The sequence below is a fragment of the Podarcis vaucheri genome, assembly GCF_965113315.1.
Source record: "Podarcis vaucheri genome assembly, chromosome: 12".
In the NCBI taxonomy this organism is placed as follows: Eukaryota; Metazoa; Chordata; class Lepidosauria; order Squamata; family Lacertidae; genus Podarcis; species Podarcis vaucheri.
This window is the reverse complement of record NC_138750.1, coordinates 25,877,991-25,895,818: the sequence shown is the minus strand read 5'-3', so window position 1 is coordinate 25,895,818 and position 17,828 is coordinate 25,877,991. Positions and strand designations below refer to the sequence as shown.

The 17,828-nt window shown below is 41.7% G+C and overlaps 1 protein-coding gene and 1 long non-coding RNA gene across 5 annotated transcripts in view; one reads left to right on the top strand and one right to left on the bottom strand.

Moving 5' to 3' along the window:
- Window positions 1-1,326: 1,326 nt before the first annotated feature.
- On the top strand, window positions 1,327-8,928 carry LOC309515623. The gene is made up of 2 exons (XR_014212583.1): window positions 1,327-4,640; window positions 6,557-8,928. It is a non-coding gene; the product is annotated as an uncharacterized lncRNA (long non-coding RNA).
- RFTN1 (raftlin, lipid raft linker 1) overlaps window positions 8,220-17,828 on the bottom strand; it is a 106,118-nt gene continuing 96,509 nt past the window's right edge. For all 4 annotated transcript variants that reach the window (XM_082193421.1, XM_082193420.1, XM_082193423.1 and 1 more), the window contains exons 8-10: window positions 14,053-14,156; window positions 12,334-12,415; window positions 8,220-9,882 (exon numbers count right to left, since the gene is read on the bottom strand). In XM_082193421.1, coding sequence (XP_082049547.1) covers window positions 9,421-9,882; window positions 12,334-12,415; window positions 14,053-14,156 — 648 coding nt within the window. In that variant the 3' untranslated portion in view covers window positions 8,220-9,420. The remainder of the gene's footprint in view (window positions 9,883-12,333; window positions 12,416-14,052; window positions 14,157-17,828) is intronic.

The window sequence follows — 17,828 nt, the reverse complement described above, 5'->3', positions numbered from 1 at the left end:
GTTAAACTGATACCATGATTTGGATTATAATGCTTAAGCATAAGCCTAATTACCTTGATGAGTTTTCTGTTTCCTCTGTGTAGAATGCTATATGTCAGCGTACTACCTTTCCATGAAATGGAAGGGAACTTCTGTCTGCTGCCTGATGTTCAGCATTGGTGGAAAGGGGACTTTTAAAAACAGAGTTACAATCTCTGTTTGTTGGCTTTTGCTGCTTTGACAGGCTCCTGCAGCCCATCCGGCAATCAGTTGCCCCTTCACAGACACCGTGCCAGGAACTCTCCCCGGCCAACACACTGTCAGCATGAGTTTGAAGTGGCCTATCTTGCTCGTGCATTATGCTAAAAGAACAGCCCTGGTCATTTGACTAGTGAGTTTGCCTGGTGTGTACCACCTCAACAAAAAGGTGGTAGGCTCACTAGTGCCCATTTGCTCTCCATATATTTAGATTGAATGCCTGGAGGCTTATTCTCTTATGGAACTCCCTGTCACAAGGTTTCATAGCCACTAGCTTAAATGACTTCAAAAGGGTATTCAGAAAATTTACAGATGATCTATCTATAGTTATTAGTCATAATAACCTCCAGATTTGGAGAGTCATATGTCATTGTATACCATTATATACCTACCTCTGGACTTTACTGAGGCTTTTGCTTGGCCAGTGGGGGGAACTGGATTTGATAGAGCTTTGGTCTAATTTGTTGGGTGGTCTTATTTTTTATACATTTGGTTACAAAATGTTAGTGGCCTTTCTTGGTGTATCTAGTTCTCGTTAAGTGCTGGAAACTGATTATTTATCACATTTAGTTTGAAAATGTTAGAGATTCTGTGAGCGCAGACTACTAAACTTACATTTGTTTGTAATGTCAGATTTTAATATTTTTAAAAGTCCATCTGCTATGTCCTGATTTTCTTCCTTATGTTACTCCTGTTAATCACTTGTGTTTCTTCAAGTCATTTGGAATGACTAATATACTTGTTGTAGGTGAAATGAGTGAGATGCCAACTGGTCAGAGCAATTCACACAGTATGATTATCACAGATAGTCCCACATAAGCCTTCTATAAATGATGACTTCGGGAAGGGAGAAGTGAACTTTTGGCATGGATTGTGGCAGCTGCTAAAGTATTAAATCATTAAGAAATCTGACTACTGTATATCTTTATGGTATAAACATCTCTGGAATTTAGTTATTGCAGGGAAAAAATGACACCCAAGTTACGGGTCTCTAAGGAACAGGAAGATCCTGATAATTTCCATTCATTATGGTGGGTTTTTATATAATATAGTTTAGTTTCAGGTTTACAGATATCTCTCTCTCTGTGTCACCTAAATAAATATGGCTGTCATGATTTTAGATGGTTGTTATTTAATATGTTTAGGTTTTGTATACCCTGCCTTTAGTTGGCTATATTATTGAATTTTTGTTACTGTTTAGTTGTCAATATGGTTCCATAATAACTAATTTTAAAACATACTTAAAGGCTGGGTGCAAGCACAATTGAGACATCTTCTGGACATGTTTTGTGTAACATGTCCAGCACTGCGAACATAGCCAAGGAATTCTTCTGTAGCGATGGATGTCTGATCAGAACCTTCTGCCCCAAACAAAAAAGGAATCTACACATTAGCTGCATGCAAGCCTTGTCTGGACGCTTTGCGTAATATCAGAGACGTGTTCCATTCTTTAATGTTGACCAGTCAGTCTGATCAACTTGCAGGAACTCATGGGAAGGAGGCCTTACATTGTGCCAAATTCTTTTGAGTATTGTGGTTGTTTCAATTTTCTAGAGTTCACCAGCCAGAATGGAAACTTAATGGAGCTGATGGCAATTATTCCAGGCACTTCAAGTTGGGTTAGATTCTGGTAATAGGCCCTTTGTACGCCAAACAGTGCTGATGACTAATTTATAGCATGCAATTTAAGAACATTTTTTTAAAAATCAAACTTGAGGGTGTTGTTAAAAAAAAAAAAAGTCTGCTCAAACCACCCAGCAAGAACCAGTTTAAAAACATTGGTCAAACTCATGACCTCCATGTTCCAGAAGTTCCTACCTCTTTTGGATCGAAAAAGCACATTGCAATATGAAAGATGGAATTCTGAAGTAAATTTTCAGTTCCCTCCCCCCCCCCCTTTTTTTTTTTTAACTTATACATTGCACCATTCCTTAGCTGCTGGCAGATTTAAATGGCAGTACTTGCTCTCCACTGCTAGGCTGTGGAAAGAGAATTTATTCTGATAGCATTAGCTCTCCTTGATTTCCAATGAGCCAGTGTGACATGTCAGTACCCCTATTTGAAAAGGGGAGAGAGGAGGAAATTGCTTGGCTCCGTGCAAGAGCATGCAGGGAGTGGAGCTCTTGTCAACTCGTATAAATATTGAGGATGCCTTTTTCTTTGAAATGCCAATTCCGATCTTTTTAAATTCTCTGAGCCGGAGGGAATTAATCTTCCTGAGAAAGGAGATTATCTATGACAGTAGCAGTGTCAAGCCTAAAGTGGAACTATAAACCAATGTTCTGTAGCCACCTCTTAATACAACTCTTTTACCTGTGATTTTAAACAGCTGAAAGAAAGGTGGAACATGATGGCTGACCTATTTGGGCTACAGTAGAACAGTGGTGAAGCAGTGGGTTCCTACACAGGCCTGCTTCCTTCCAAAATGTCAACAGATACATATCCAAAAGACGCCACGCTTTTTACGGCCGATTTCTCCCCTCCTCCATCATGCCCCTACTTCTGTCAGTCCTTATATGGACTGACTACTACAGGAATAATGGCTTGTCTCTTTAATTGAGGATGTCACACACACCTAGGAGTCTGTAAAATGTGTCGGCGAGATGACCCTAGGCGCAGGATTCAAGGACTATTAATTGCAGAAAGGGTGTCTTCTCTTGCGAATTTCAAGCCTGCTATAATAAGTATAAACTTAAACAACACAAGCATTTCAAATAAGGTGTTAACAACCCTATTTCATCTGGAATATTTTCTCCGAAAGAAAAACAAGACCCCCATATAATTACAGCACTGACTTGTGTTCTCTGGGCTCCTCACTAACTAGATATTTTCCATTGATGCTTTACTTATGAATCTCTAGGGATTTCTTATGCTTCTTAATGGTCTAATAGTGTAAGCATTTTTTAAACAACTGCAGGCTACTATATAATTCATTTGATGTGAAATTTCCTTGATTGGACAGGTTGCAAGATTATTCATACAGACTAGTACCTTGACTGCTCATTTATCCTACAAGAGAATCTGATGCAAGTAAAAGCATATCACGTATGAGACAGCAAGTCACCCTGACTTGACTTGAACTGGGGTTTACCAAACATGAGCTTCATCTGCATAATAGCAAAATGCATCGATAGTTCAAAAGCAAGAGCAGTATTTTCCACTTTGATGGCAAACAGTGACTTGGGAATGGAGTGAATGTGCCCTGCTACTGTGAAGCAGCCTTCATTGAACCCCCAAAATGCATTTTAAGCTCCTGAAAACTAATGTGGCCTGTTTAGCATAAGAGCTGTTTTAAAGGGCAGCATCTGGTGGTGCTGTGTGCTTGCGCACACCCTCATTCTGCTTCTCCCTCAATTCTCTTTAAGAATTTGGGGAATTTGGGCGGACGGTGCATGCCTATCTGCTGATAGCAGGCTGAGTGGTGCTTGCAAAATCTTAATGTTTCTCCCAAGACATTCCTTATTTTTACCTTGGAATGCAGAAGCCACGTGCATTTTACAAGTAGGAGCAGATGGGAGATAAGGACTCCATTGCTTGCTGGTCGAGAACATAAGTTGCATTGCGGAGGTTAAAGACTCAGACCTCAGCTAGGATTAAGAAAATTGGAATCTCACTTCCTGAGCTCTACTCCTTTTGGGTAGATAATAGCATGCCAGTTCTAACTCGATATAAGACAACTTCCTATAACCCTAAGGGCATAAAGGAATGGAGCCTGTACTCAGTAACATAGCATAAACGCCATCAGTAGTGGGACCTTTTCAGCTATCCCCATCCTCTTTCCACCTCCCTTCATGTGCTGCTTTTAGCGCTTCAATCCTGGTTAGTTTGAACCACCTGTCATACCTGCATTGTGGTTTAATGTTGGCTTGCCAATCAAGAGCAAAGCATGGTTTAAGAGCTAGGCTGGTGAACCATAATTAAACTGCATATCCCTTTGGGGGATGCAATGGGGAATTGTAGTTCAAACAGCCCAGGATAGAAGCATCAAATCCAGGAAATGGACAGCGGAGCAATGGGGACTGCACTTGTTCCTGGTCTCATAAATAAGGAACTGAACTGGGCTTAAAAAAGTCCCACCTAGATTTCTTTTATTTAAGGTACTTAAGAACAGCTGCACACATAGCTTCCATTTTCTGTACAATGAGGACTCTTTGACAATTATAGCAGCTGCTGACCTAAGGCAACATCCACCATGAATGGAGAGATACAGGTAGCTAAAGCCAAAGATAATATAATTACTAAGTTGAACCTTTTTCATTTTCACTAGCAGTATCTTGGCAACTACAGCAACATGATGTGAAATTAAGGAAACTTACATGAGCACCTCACTGTGGATTCTCTACACCACTCAAGAGACACAGTCAGTACAGGCACACCATCTTAGGCAGGTCTGCATGGAGCAGGTACCATTTGTATGAACTGTTTTCATCATTTTGGGGGGCTGGGAGGGCAGATACTCCAGTTTGCTTGGTTGTGGTGGGTCAAACACCGAGAGATGTGATTGTGAACATCATGCTGGCAGCATATGCAGCAGTCGCAGAGGCATACTGATTCATACAAACGGCATCATTATGCTATTGGCTGGAGCATGAGCTCTCTTAACAGCCGCACGCTCCCACGGGCAATTGTGGGAATCTAACATATCAGTCTCAGTATAATTGTCTTCATTCGTAGTTCCTACTTTAGAAGAAACAGCAGTCACATAAACATCACTGGCTCTGATGCTACCAGCACAGGCTGCCTTCATAAAAATTAAGGATATGATACTGGCTCTATGTTCTGTCTGCATCATTTCTTGTCTTGCCCTTTTCTATGTGATGTATCAGTTTCATAAATTCAGGCACACATCTGCACTTGTGCAATAATTTCCATCTAGACAGTAGGTGTGTGTGTACACATACATACATGCATACAATATTGTGACCCCACTGCTTCACAAAGAAAGGCTTTAAGCGTATCATTTTCAGTGTTATTTGCAATTATTTATCGTAGGATTTAAGAGTTTCAGATGGTCATCTTTAATAGTACTTTTGTTTTTAAACCAGGACAGCTGGTTGTCCTCTTCCAGTGAGTGCAAAATGCAACTTATTCGTCACTGTATTACTATAGATGTATTTCTGCCGGGGTGGTGCCCATTCTCACTCTATTTCCATGTATCATATTAAAACAGACATTTGGCCTATTACTGTTCTTCAAGAAAACAGACTTCTGAAACAATCAGTTGTTATTGCAACTGCCATGGTTAATATTCAAGAATTAATTTATACCTTGCCAGTTAAAAAATGAGGTGTGGTTCAGGAAACACATCCCAGTGCAGTGATTGTGGGACAGAAAATGTCAGTAGCCTTAAAGCAGGACGGCTGCTTTGGTGTGGCTTGAGTAGACAGAATAATCTGGAGGGGACTGAATGCATTTTTTTAAAAGAAAGTGTTTCTATCTAGTTAAATTAATCAAGATTAAAAGGGAAAAATAATATTCAAAACGCCCATGAGAAGGCAGGCAATGGTTGGTGTTATCTACACACATTTGCACTGGTTACTTTATTGGGGATTGTATCCACAATAGCATGTGTAACTAATTTTGGTTAATAGAGCATTCCTGCCCTCTCCCCACTGTAGCTCCCTGTGCCCCTCAGGACTGGGAGGTCTTCTGGAATGGTAAGTATAGGCTGCAGATTTTTAGGATGCAGTAAGAATAAGCTTGGGACGCAGGTGGCACTGTGGTCTAAACCACAGAGCCTTGGGCTTGCAAATCAAAAGGTCAATGGTTCGAATCCCCACCATGGGGTGAGCTCCCATTGCTCAGTCCCTGCTCCTGCCAACCTAGCAGTTCGAAAGCATGTCAAAGTGCAAGTAGATAAATAGGTACCGCTCCGGCAGGAAGGTAAACGCCGTTTTCGTGCGCTGCTCTGGTTCCCCAGAAGTGGCTTAGTCATGCTGGCCACATGACCCAGAAAAACTGTCTGCAGAGCAGACAAACGCTGGCTCCCTCGCGAGATGAGCATCGCAACCCCAGGGTCATTCGCAACTCGACTTAACTGTCAGGGGTCCCTTTACCTTTAAGAATAAGCTTGGCCATCATTCAGAATAGACAAACTGATATTTTGGATCTATCTGTTTATAGAGCATGAGACTCTTAATATCAGGGTCATGGGTTTGTGCCCCATGTTGGGCAAAAGATTCCTGCATTGCAGGGAGTTGAACTAGATGAGCCTCATGGTCCCTTCCAACTCTACAATTCTATGATTCTTTAAATGACTTTTCAGCAGTTGGAAGTAAAAGAATACATCTGTGTTTTTACCTGTTTCTTTTGTTCACAGCCTCCCTTCTGAGATCCTGATAACTTAGCAGAATGAGAGCCACATAGTAAGGCAGACATATTCTGGAGAGTGTTTGTAGACAGAACCGTAGCTTGTGTTACTAAAATTCTAAAATGGACCTTTAATACAGAAAGTTAAACATCCTTCCTGTACTTTATTTTAAGGCATCTATAAACTTGATTAAATGTTCTATGGGCACCTTAAATAATTAGCCAATATAAATAGATTTTGAATTCTGGGTGTGTTTATAGGGAGATGGCCATTTTGCCAAAATGTTTTAACACAGCGCTGAACCGCTACCTTGGGGATGTCTCCATGGCAGATGAGGATGTAGAACAGAAGGAAAAAAGAGTGACTAGAAAGTAGTTGTAGGAAAGAGTAAATAATAAGAATGAGTGGGACCAAAGTCAGTAGATAGAAATGACAACGGCATTGCTGAGGCTACAATAATCCAGCCAATGGACCACAGGAGCTGATAGGGATATGCTCTCCATTTGGAGCTAGCAAGGGTTTGCAGCCCAAAGCATTGGTAAGTACTTGACGGTTAACACAGCTCTTAGCCTTATGTTCCTCTCCTAAACCAAAGACACAACAGTCACGTCTCTTGGGGTTGTGCTATAGGCACCCAGTGGCAACCACGAGAACCACTGCGAGCAAACAATGCAAAATGAAAGAACTAGAAGAAGCAAAAGAAAGGTAAAGGGGATGGAGGCGGGATTTTGAACAGGGTAGATCTAGCTTGTTTAGATTAAGAACCAGCAAGAGGAGGTTAGCCTTGATGCTGCTACTGTGTTGGTCAAAGAAGGGGCTTTGCAGCTTAGGATATCTTCAAAGCACTAAAGGGTACCTACCCTTCCACCAAAATCTGTAGACTAGCATTCTAGAAGGGTTTTGACAAAGGCTCTGTGCTTCTATACAGAGATCATGAAGAACAGTAAACTACTGCAGGAATTAAAAGATTCACAGCATTTAAGTGTATCTAATTTTGTAGTGTCACTGGTATATATATTTACAGATTATGGCACAGGCTTATAAAAAAGTAGACACAAAGTTATTTGTATTTAAGCAGCAATTAAATGTAAGATTGGGGCACGGATATTTCATGCTTGCTTCAGGGTGAGATACCTCTATCTAGAATTCCAAGAGTAATTAAAGTTATTTACAGTCCTGTTTTTCTAATACTCGGCTAAGTTGCTGAAGCCAAAGTAAACATTCTTCAATTACTTGGGGGAGGGATTAAATTGCCTTGTGTGTGCGGAATGAAATGATTTAAACTATCCTTCCATTATCTTTTATGCAGCCATTTGAAGTGGTACAGTTTTGTTTTAAAGTGTTCTGCAAATTGCAGTTTCTTGCAGATGAAGCTGACGGTTTAAAAAATAGCTTAAGTATGCATGATGTGTACCTAGAGACCATGTTTTATTGAGTCAAAATACTTTACAAAGAAACTAATGGGAACTATCAAACATAAATTAGCTGGTAAAGAAAAGCAGCTGTATTGTTTATAGACTTGAGTTTGAATTTGTGAAAGGACAGAAGGCATTTTCAAAACACTTTACAGATTTTAAACATTGCCCAAATGTGAGCCCAGGTGAGTTGCTAGGTAATGCAACTACAATGTATACATAAAAGGTGAGTGAGAATTAATATATATTTGAGAGCATTTAAAAATTCCAATAACACAAGTTTTATTGTAAAGATTAAATATGCCTGAAAAATATGAGAAAAATCCGTGATTTTACATCATGTACTATCAGTAGGGATGGGCTGAACAGCAAATTCCAACCTGTTTCAGTCTCACTGGTGCTCAATAATAGGTTTTATGCAGATTTTTTTAAACAATACATGGGAAGTCTGCATTTAGACCATGTGCACTTTACTACGTGAAATAGGCCATTCACTATGCAAAGTATTAATTTCTAAAACGCTTGTTTCTGTGTGCACCTTTTGCAGACTAAAACTGCATCACAAAATCTGGAGAAACAGAAAATCAGGCTGAGTTGCATTCCAATCAGCAAGTAAATTTGGGACGGTTTTATTAGGCCCGTCTGCTGTGAAAAGTGGACCAAATAAATGCCTTCCCCATCCCTAGTTGTTAGCTGAGAAAATGGTGTATTAGTTTGTGCATTTCAAGACCATAGTGGCTTCTATGTTTGCTAGCAGATTATTTTCTTGAGGAAAATTCTCAGTAAGGACTCACCTGCTTCCAATACAAGTAGGTGATAAATGCCCCGGGTCCTCCGTTTTATGAAATATACACAAGTTAACCAGGTTGTCTTTTACATGCATTTCATTTTATGGTCTGTTTTATGTGACATGTTGATTAGCAACCTAAAAATCTGCAACATAATCTTGATTAAATGGTAATCGGATACACTGAGTATGAATGAGATTCTTAAGCATATAGAAAATCATTGCGTTCTCTTTCTCTCTCTGCCACTAGTGGTTTCCCAGACAAAAACACTTTATTGCTTTAGATTTTTTTTTGCAAGAGATTAGTAGTTCCAAAGGCATACTAATAAATGTGTTTAAGACAAATACAGTTTATAACCACTTCTTTAAAGCTTCTTATATCCTGAACTCCCATTTCACAAAACTGAATAAAAATATGGTGCACGCCAATTATACTTTGTTTAAAAATATGAACATATAAAGCACAGGACAGTTTCTGTTTGGTTGAAAAAGCAGCTCAACACAGTTTCCAATATCCATGGGTTTCCCTGGGTGGCAGAAAAAGCCTGAATAGGCTTGCATACATTGCCAAGTTGAAAATGCAATAGGACTAACATTTCCACTGTGTACCTGTAGAAAACCAGCAATGTGAAATCAAGTGAGTTTCTTACTTTGGCAAATAATTGCCTCTCTCAGTCGAACTGACACCCGGCATCGAAACTGGTTTCTGTTGCTTCTGCTCCACAGCTCCAATCAGTGTCAGTTGCAGTGCAATGGTCTTGAAATATTTGGCCCTCACAGTTTTCATGCATGCCTGTCTGCTCCAAACACAAGCCTCCTCCATCTTGTTCAGCAGTATGACCTGCATTCCACTTTTCTGCAAACACTTCATTGTTGTAGAGAGGCACGTCTCCATGCCCAAGAGTTTCGGTTCCTCCGTCTTCAACAGCAGCCAGCTGTTGATCTGAGATTACTGGGAACTGCAAGCCACTTTCAGTTGTGCAGAACTGTGTTTCTGAATTTCTTGCATTTTCCGTAACTTCTAACTCTAGCATTTCTCCTGTCTGGTGCCGCTCTTTGGCACTTAGTTTTGCCTTCAGAGATTTCTTGGCTTGCTTCTGGTGTCTGTCTTCTTTGGAGAACCTCCAATGAAACTGCAAACAGATATAGTGATAAAGGTTATGTTAAAAAAAGAGAGAGAGGCACCAGCAGAAATCTGTTTAAATTCAATGCTGAATGTTAATTTAATAAGTGTGATGAGACGAGGCAGGTTGTGGATTTCTATTTTTAAACAGGAGCACTTTTTAGGAAAGTGAAATAGCTTGGCTTGTTAGCTCTCCTGTAGGTACATCCTAAGCTTCTCTTAGAAAACAGCAATCTTCTTAAATGGCACATTTTGATCTGCATTTTAAAAATGTGTTAACTTCCCCAATCTCTTCTATGAACTAGTGAAAGTTCACAGACAGCATATGTAGGATGTTTCCTTTATATATGGCAATGGGGAGCTGTTACGCACCCGGTTTTGTGCATCTTGTCCACAGTAAATGAATGAACAGTTGCAGCACAAGGTATTGTCCTCCTGCCTCCAACCCTCCAAACTCAGATAGGTGCAAGGTATGATGTTACATTTTTATTATTTTTTTGAAAGCAAGCCCAGGTAAGGCACACATACAGAGCCATGTTGATTAAAACAGCATTGCTTTTGGGGAAAAATGCTCGTAAGAGGAAACCTTGCCACTTATGCAAACAAGTGTTTGAAAAGTTTGGTATGTACACTATTTTAAAAAAAACAACATGCAAGCCCTCTTCGAAATCATTTTAATATGAAGTTCATTCAAGTAAGTACCCTGACGTAGCGTGCTCTTGTCTTAACGTATCTCATGAGCATGTCACATCTGGCAACTGGAGACGGTAGGTACACAGTTATTTCACTATTGCTATTATTATTTCACTCTTCTACCATAGCTGGTAGACATTAATTTATCCACATGGGTGGATCAGCTCACCTGTGTGCGTGTGAAGGGGGTGGGGTGGGGTTTTTCACATCTATAGGAAATGTGATTTCATTTTTTGTTTGTTTTTAAAACCCAAACACACACAAAAACAGCTGGAAAAGTATGTCTGAAAGTATGCTAACACTTCTGCTTATTGCTATGATAACTAACCTGGGCCAACATCATGCCAGCCTGTCCACCTCATTCCCAATCTCATAATCTCTCATTTCATCGGACAGAAATGCTGACACTGACTTAAACCAGATTACCGTATTTTTTGTTCTATAGGACGCGCATTTCCCCCTCCAAAAATTAAGGGGAAATGTGTGTGCGTCCTATAGAGCGAATGCAGGCTGCGCCGCTAAGCCCAAAGCCAGAACAGGAAGACGGAGCACTGTGGAGTGCTCCGTCTCGCTGCTCTAGCTTGGGGGCGGCTGCGCGCAAACCTCTGCAGGGCAGCGGGGTGCCTTCACCCCCCTGTCCTGCAGAAGCTAGCAAGGCTGTTCCCAAGCCAGAACAGCGAGAGGGAGGGCTACGTCTCGCTGCTCTAGCTTGCGGACGGCTGCGCGCAAACCTCTGCAGGGCAGTGGGGTGCCTTCACCCGGCTGTCCTGCAGAAGCTAGCAAGGCTGTTCCCAAGCCAGAACAGCAAGAGGGAGGCCTCCGTCTCGCTGCTCTAGCTTGGGGACGGCTGCGCGCAAACCTCTGCAGGGCAGCTGGGCGCTGGGCTCCAAAGGCTTCAGGGATCTTTGAGGCTGGCGGTGGGGGAAAGCAGCGCTTCCCTCCACCGCCAGCCCCACAAGCTCTGGTGAATGTACCTTGAACGCACCTTGTTTTAGAGGGGGAGAACAAGAAAAAAAAATTTTCCCTGTTCTCCCCCTCCTATGGTCCAGTGCGTCCTATGGAGCGAAAAATACGGTATATATTTCCATTGCACTGTTATAATTTCATCAAGATTGCTTCCTTCTGTTTATCTCCAAAATACCTTCAAACTACAGAAAGCTACGGGTGTGTGCATGCAGCTGCCCAACTATATATAACTTCCCTATCTATATAAGTCACTTTTTAAAAAGATTGTTTTTAAGATATAGTTAAACCATGCACATTTCATAATTAGAAAATAACATTATTGAGGCCAGAATGAACAGAACGACACAACAGCACTATGTATAGCTGGATGCTAAATCAACCCAGTGTGCTTTGGTTCTTTTTTGAAGGTTAAAAGTCACAAATGGAAAAGTTTGTTAGCTTGTAGTCCTACACTACACCTAAGTATATATTCTAAAGTGTGAGTGGACAGCAATTGAGCTACTCAAGAGTTATGTGGAAATTCAAGAGTTATGTGGAAAATCTAAAGCTGAATCCAGGTGGGAGTGAAGCATCTCATAAACCACACAGAGTCCAGCTCTCTTGCTGTAATGGGAGAAAGGAGGACGGGACCTCTCACTTATTTTTTCTTTAGTTTAACAACTCAAGACATAGTTCAAAAGTGTTCCGCAAATCTTTTAAACCACAGCAGTGTTAAACAAGCTGTTTCTACTGATGTGGAAAATCAATTAGACTATGACAGCTTTGCCAAAGCAAACACACAGAGCAATTCAAGGCCATATACCTTAGACTGTTTCTTCTTGGTTTTCTGGGGCAGGAGGGGTCTCTGAAGAAAGACGATCTGCTTAGTAGCCAAATTCCCATCCCTATATTAAAATATATATATATATATAAAAACACAATCCTACAAATGACTTCCATTTATCCGGGGTGTCCTTTAAAATTCAAGGAACATCTCATAACCATCCATTAAAATCAGTGTTTAACAAGATCCCGAACACAGTGGCCTTTGCCAGACTAAAACACTAGGATTGGCACTTAAAACATTCAGCTCTCCAGAAGCCTCTTTTTCACTCATGTCTATTGTGTTGTGATACATTCCAACAGTGGTACAGTATATACTTTGTCTGCCAAAATGTTCTGGAGTTGAGGTACAAGCCCTTAATAAATGAGTCATTCCAGAAAAGTCAGTCCACATGAGGGATGTCTTTGAACTGTAATGGATCCTAGCAAAGAAACTACAAGGCCTCTTATACTGCTGATTAACATATTACATAGCTGTGCAACAAAACTCAAAATAAAACTAAATACACAGACTGACCCTTAATTCAACTGAGCTTAAAGGCTCCATGGGCAGGTCCAAGAGAGCTTGTGGGCCAAGGAAGGAGGAGGAGAAACACAAGCGTGAAGAGCAAAGGTGACAGCCAAGGAAAGGCTGTTTCATGTGCTATTTCTGCATGTTTATATTGGTGGATTTGACAAAAGAAAATCTGTTCCCACCGCAAGGTGATTTACTGCATGGAGAGCTATGGGAGATAGAGTATTTATTTATATATGGCCCAATGTGTATTTTTATTATTGTCGGACAAAGCAAATTCAATGGGCCTTGCCAAGACATGGGTTAGCTTGCAGCTGGAATGCATGATTCATGAAGAAACCAGGATCTGTGTGAATCTGTACCAAGAGGGAACAGCCTAAATGAATTCTAGATGGATAGCTGTGCTAAGCTCTTGTATCAAGCACTAACGAGAAAAGAAGTGCCCCGTGACACCTTAAAGACTATTGAACATTCAGGGACTAGAGTCTACTTTGTCATGTGCATAAAGTACAGGTAACGTCCCATTTGTGCAGGGATTGTATTTCTGGCCCCCACATGCGTCTGTGGAGTGTGCATAAGCCCATGCTGTATTTGGACCACTTCCAGGTTTGCAGCAATGATTGTGTGTGTGGTTGGCATCAATCAGACATGTGTAAAATGGTTGCTACCTGTACGTGACAGACCAACAGATGTCTCTGCATTTCATGGCCGTTAGGCTCCACTGTTCACACACCCCCCCCCCCACTGCCACAACAGGCATGTATCTGCCAACCAACAGACTTCCTCCAACTGACGAAGTGGGCTTTAAACTTGTTTGTTTCAATGTTGGTATTTAAACCTATGCTGTAAAGTGGCAGGTAAACCAGGTCACTGAGATGAAACAGCATCTGAGAGGTGAAAGGGAATGCTCAGCCCCCACCTTCAGCAGGAAAGGAAAGTTAAAACCATTGGTTAGCATCAATTATCTGAGACTTGCGTCTGAAGCCCAGATATTCTGCACAGCCTGCCAAACGCCTCCCGTTACTCGCCCTGCTGGGCAAACAAAGAGGAGGAACTGAAGCATTTCATGTTCGTACCATGATTCTCACAGTTTCGGGCTGCTTTAATGCACACGGATAGGGACCCCATGCTATGAGAAAGGATGGCTTTTATGACTGACTCCCATAGGCTTTTTCTGCACCGTACCTGTTTGTCTTTACAACTGGAGTGGGAAGCACGCAAGTCAGCTGCCAGCCATATATGGCGAGAGAGTTCAGCAGGGGAATGTAATCTGCCTGCACTCGAGCCCCCTGGGGAAGAGAAATTAAGCCGTTAAGAGTTAAATGTGAAAAGCGAGGCTATTTTATAAAGGTTGTTTATTTACGGGTGAGGATAATTTCTGCCAGTTCAGCAAAACAGGAGAAGAAATAAATACTGAAAAACAAAAGGAATGAAGGGTCATTTTTCAGTTCTTGCTGAAGGGTTAAATAATTTTGTTTAAACAGGAGAAACACATTTCTTTCCATGCTCCAAAACCTTCCGTGTGGCAGCTGATGAATCAGATCAACAGGACTAATTCATTTTGTTTTGTTGGAGATCCCCTGGATGAATGGCCTCCTGCAATATTAGCTGAAAGAGAACAATTACCTCCTTCCAGACAAAAGGGTATTCAAGCAGCACAAAAATCCAGCTATGCTAACCAGAGCTAATTCTGCTCTGAACTATACAAGGTGGAGCTGCTGAGCAATTCTGTTAAAATAAAGCGAGCAACTCTTAAGTTTACACCAGTTGAGCCCAGAGAATAGCTGCTCCTTTGATTTCCAGAGCATCTCATGGTGTGTTAAACGACATTATGGTGGTAATGAGTACAGGTCATTTGCATCCAGCAGCATGAAAATATGGATGCAGTCCATTTTATTCCTTTTGTCATGCACACAGACACAAGAGCACAGCCTGTTTGTTATGTTTCATCAGCAAATGCACGGGTGAGATAAAAATGGTACCTTTCACTTTAGAGTCTGGCTCTGCCAATTGTCTCAGATAATATACGAGATCAAATAATTCCCTGCAGTGAAGTACAAAATGACAGCTATGACAGACCACTCCAGAGAGAGGACTAATCAACAAATTTTCATCTTAGCTTTATAAAATATCCTCCAGTTTACTTACAGTATTATAGCTCTATATCGGTCTTTTTTTTTTAAAAAAAGCAAAAGCTGGAAAAGCATTTTTGTGCTAATTATCAATTAATTTTTTAAAAAAAACTGATGCCAAGCAATGTCATTTGCACTGCAGTGGATGGAACATAGTGGGATGTAAACACAGAAAACGCACAATATTTTCAACAGTGTGAAAACTCAGCTGTAATTCTACTTGTACCTTGTAAGAGAAGAGGAATAGCGCTAGGAGCTACCTATCTGGAAACAGTCACAGTTCACTGCATTAATCCTCGCAACAACCCCCTGAGGTAGGTCATCATTACTCCTATTTTACAGATAGGGAGCTAAATTTTGAACCAGTGGCTTGTCCTAGGCTACTTGTCACTTCTGCTTTGCTACCATGATTTTGGAATGAAGCTCACCATGCCACAAAAAGCACCCCTTCCCTTAATTTCACTCTTCTTGTTCTCTCTCCTTCCCCAAAATTCATTTTGCCTATCACTACCTGCTTTGTCCACTTGATCACAAAATCATAGAATCATAGAGTTGGAAGAGACCACAAGGGCCATCGAGTCCAACCCCCTGCCAAGCAGGAAACACCATCAGAGCACTCCTGACATATGGTTGTCAAGCCTCTGCTTAAAGACCTCCAAAGTAGGAGACTCCACCACACTTCTTGGCAGCAAATTCCACTGTCGAACAGCTCTTACTGTCAGGAAGTTCTACCTAATGTTTAGGTGGAATCTTCTTTCTTGTAGTTTGGATCCATTGCTCCGTGTCCGCTTCTCTGGAGCAGCAGAAAACAACCTTTCTCCCTCCTCTATGTGACATCCTTTTATATATTTGAACATGGCTATCATAAATCATAGGACTGTAGAGTTGAAAGGGATCCCGATGGTCATCTAGCCCAACCCCCTGCAATTCAGGAATCTCAGCTAAAGCATCCATGACAGATGGCCACCCAACCTCTGCTTAAAAACCTCCATGAAGGAGAGTGAGTACGTTCCACTGTTGAACAACTTGAACTATCAGAAACTTCTGCAGCCTAGAATAGCATTAGCTTTTTTTGCTCCTGCATCACACTGTTGACTCATGTTAAGTTTGTGGTCTACTAAGATCCCTAGATCCCTTTCACATGTACTGCTGGCAAGCCAAGTGTCCCGTGTCCCCCCCCCCCCCTTATACTGGTGCAGCTGGTTCTTTCTGCCTGGAACCTGACATTTGTCCCTATTAGATTTCATTCCATTACTTTGGGCCCAGTTCTCCAACCTGTTAAGGTGATCTTGAATCCCAATTCCATCTACTGTGGCATTAGCTACCCCACCCATCTGGTGTCATCTGCAAACTGGATGAGCATCCCCTCAATTCCTTCATCCAAGTTGTTTATAAAGACATTGATGCTCAAAAGGACTAACTTAAGGAGTCCAATTTAAAGACCAGAAATACCCAGAACCTCTCTGATCACTGGATACAGATCTGTTTGGCTTTCCATTAAGATGTAATACAAGACTCTCCTCAGAAGCAGCCGGCAGGACCACCATTCACAGGCAGGTCTATGAAGAAAAATGGGGTTGGTGAGGGACGATCAGTATCAGCATAAACATGACCCATTTCCTCTAGAGCATAGCAGGATGCTTCTGACAGCTATCACAATCACAACAGGATAACACTGCCTCCTATATCAAGACCCCGTAGTATCTTGCTGCCAAACAGATTTCTTTCCTTTTGATAAGTTTTTCAAATAGCCCAAAGCCCAAGGGTCCTAGTTACAAGGGAGCACCACCCATTTCTGTCACGGCACGCAACAAGATGTCAAAGCCTGAGACTAAGCCATTCTGGCAAACTGGGGCATCCTCTTGGCATCTGCAGAAGCCGAATCATTTCAGCACTGCACGTTTTTTCCTGCCACAGACTTTTTTTTTCAGTGACACAAGGCTGTAAAATCCAAACTGGTCTCACTTGTCAAACCAGCACTCTCTTCAAGCAGATGCCATATTAGACCTTTGCACAAATTCAGGAAGGAAAAAAAGCCAAGCGCTGAGCTGAGCTTCAAGTTCTTTGAACATCTATCAGCTCAAAAAACGAAGGCAAAGGTCAGTTTAAAAGAGCAGTGAGCAGATTTCTAGACAGCCAAGCGCTGCTTCTCTCCACATTTCACTACAAAGTGTTACTGCCATTACAATTGTCAAGTTGCCCAGCCTGCCCTGTAAATTGGATCCTGTATATTTTCATTTGGTTCAGATTAAGGACCTTTCACAGCCCTTGGGAATCATCAGCCTCTCCTTAGCTACAGTGCCAAATTGCTGAGGACCCCTTACTCCCGGAGTTATGTGCCATCTGGTGAGTCTGCCTCCCCTAATAGTAAGGGGCCTTACTCCACAGCAAGGCCACTGAGGATGCCTAGCTGGGCCAGCTTCTGATGGCAGCCATATTATATCACTCACAATGCCTCAGAAGGCAGCTCAACTTATGGGGCACAGAGAAGAAAAACCACAGGTGTCTTCAGGAGCCAAAAAGGCAGCTGTCTGCAGTGGTACCTGCTGAAATGCTAGACCCCATCAGCTGCCTAGAGTTGCTGTGGGGTGGTGTCAGGGCTGCATCAAATAGACTAACATACCACACAATAGCCGAACAAGGGAAAAAGCATTACTTAGGAACATGAAAAGTTGTCCATCAAATTCATTGTCATCTACACTGACTGGCAGTGGTACCCCAGGATCTCAAGCAGAGGATCTTTCACATCACCTGCTGTCTGATCATTTTAAATGAAGCTCTCAGGGACTGAACCTGCGGTCATCTGAATGCAAAGCATGCTCTCTGCTG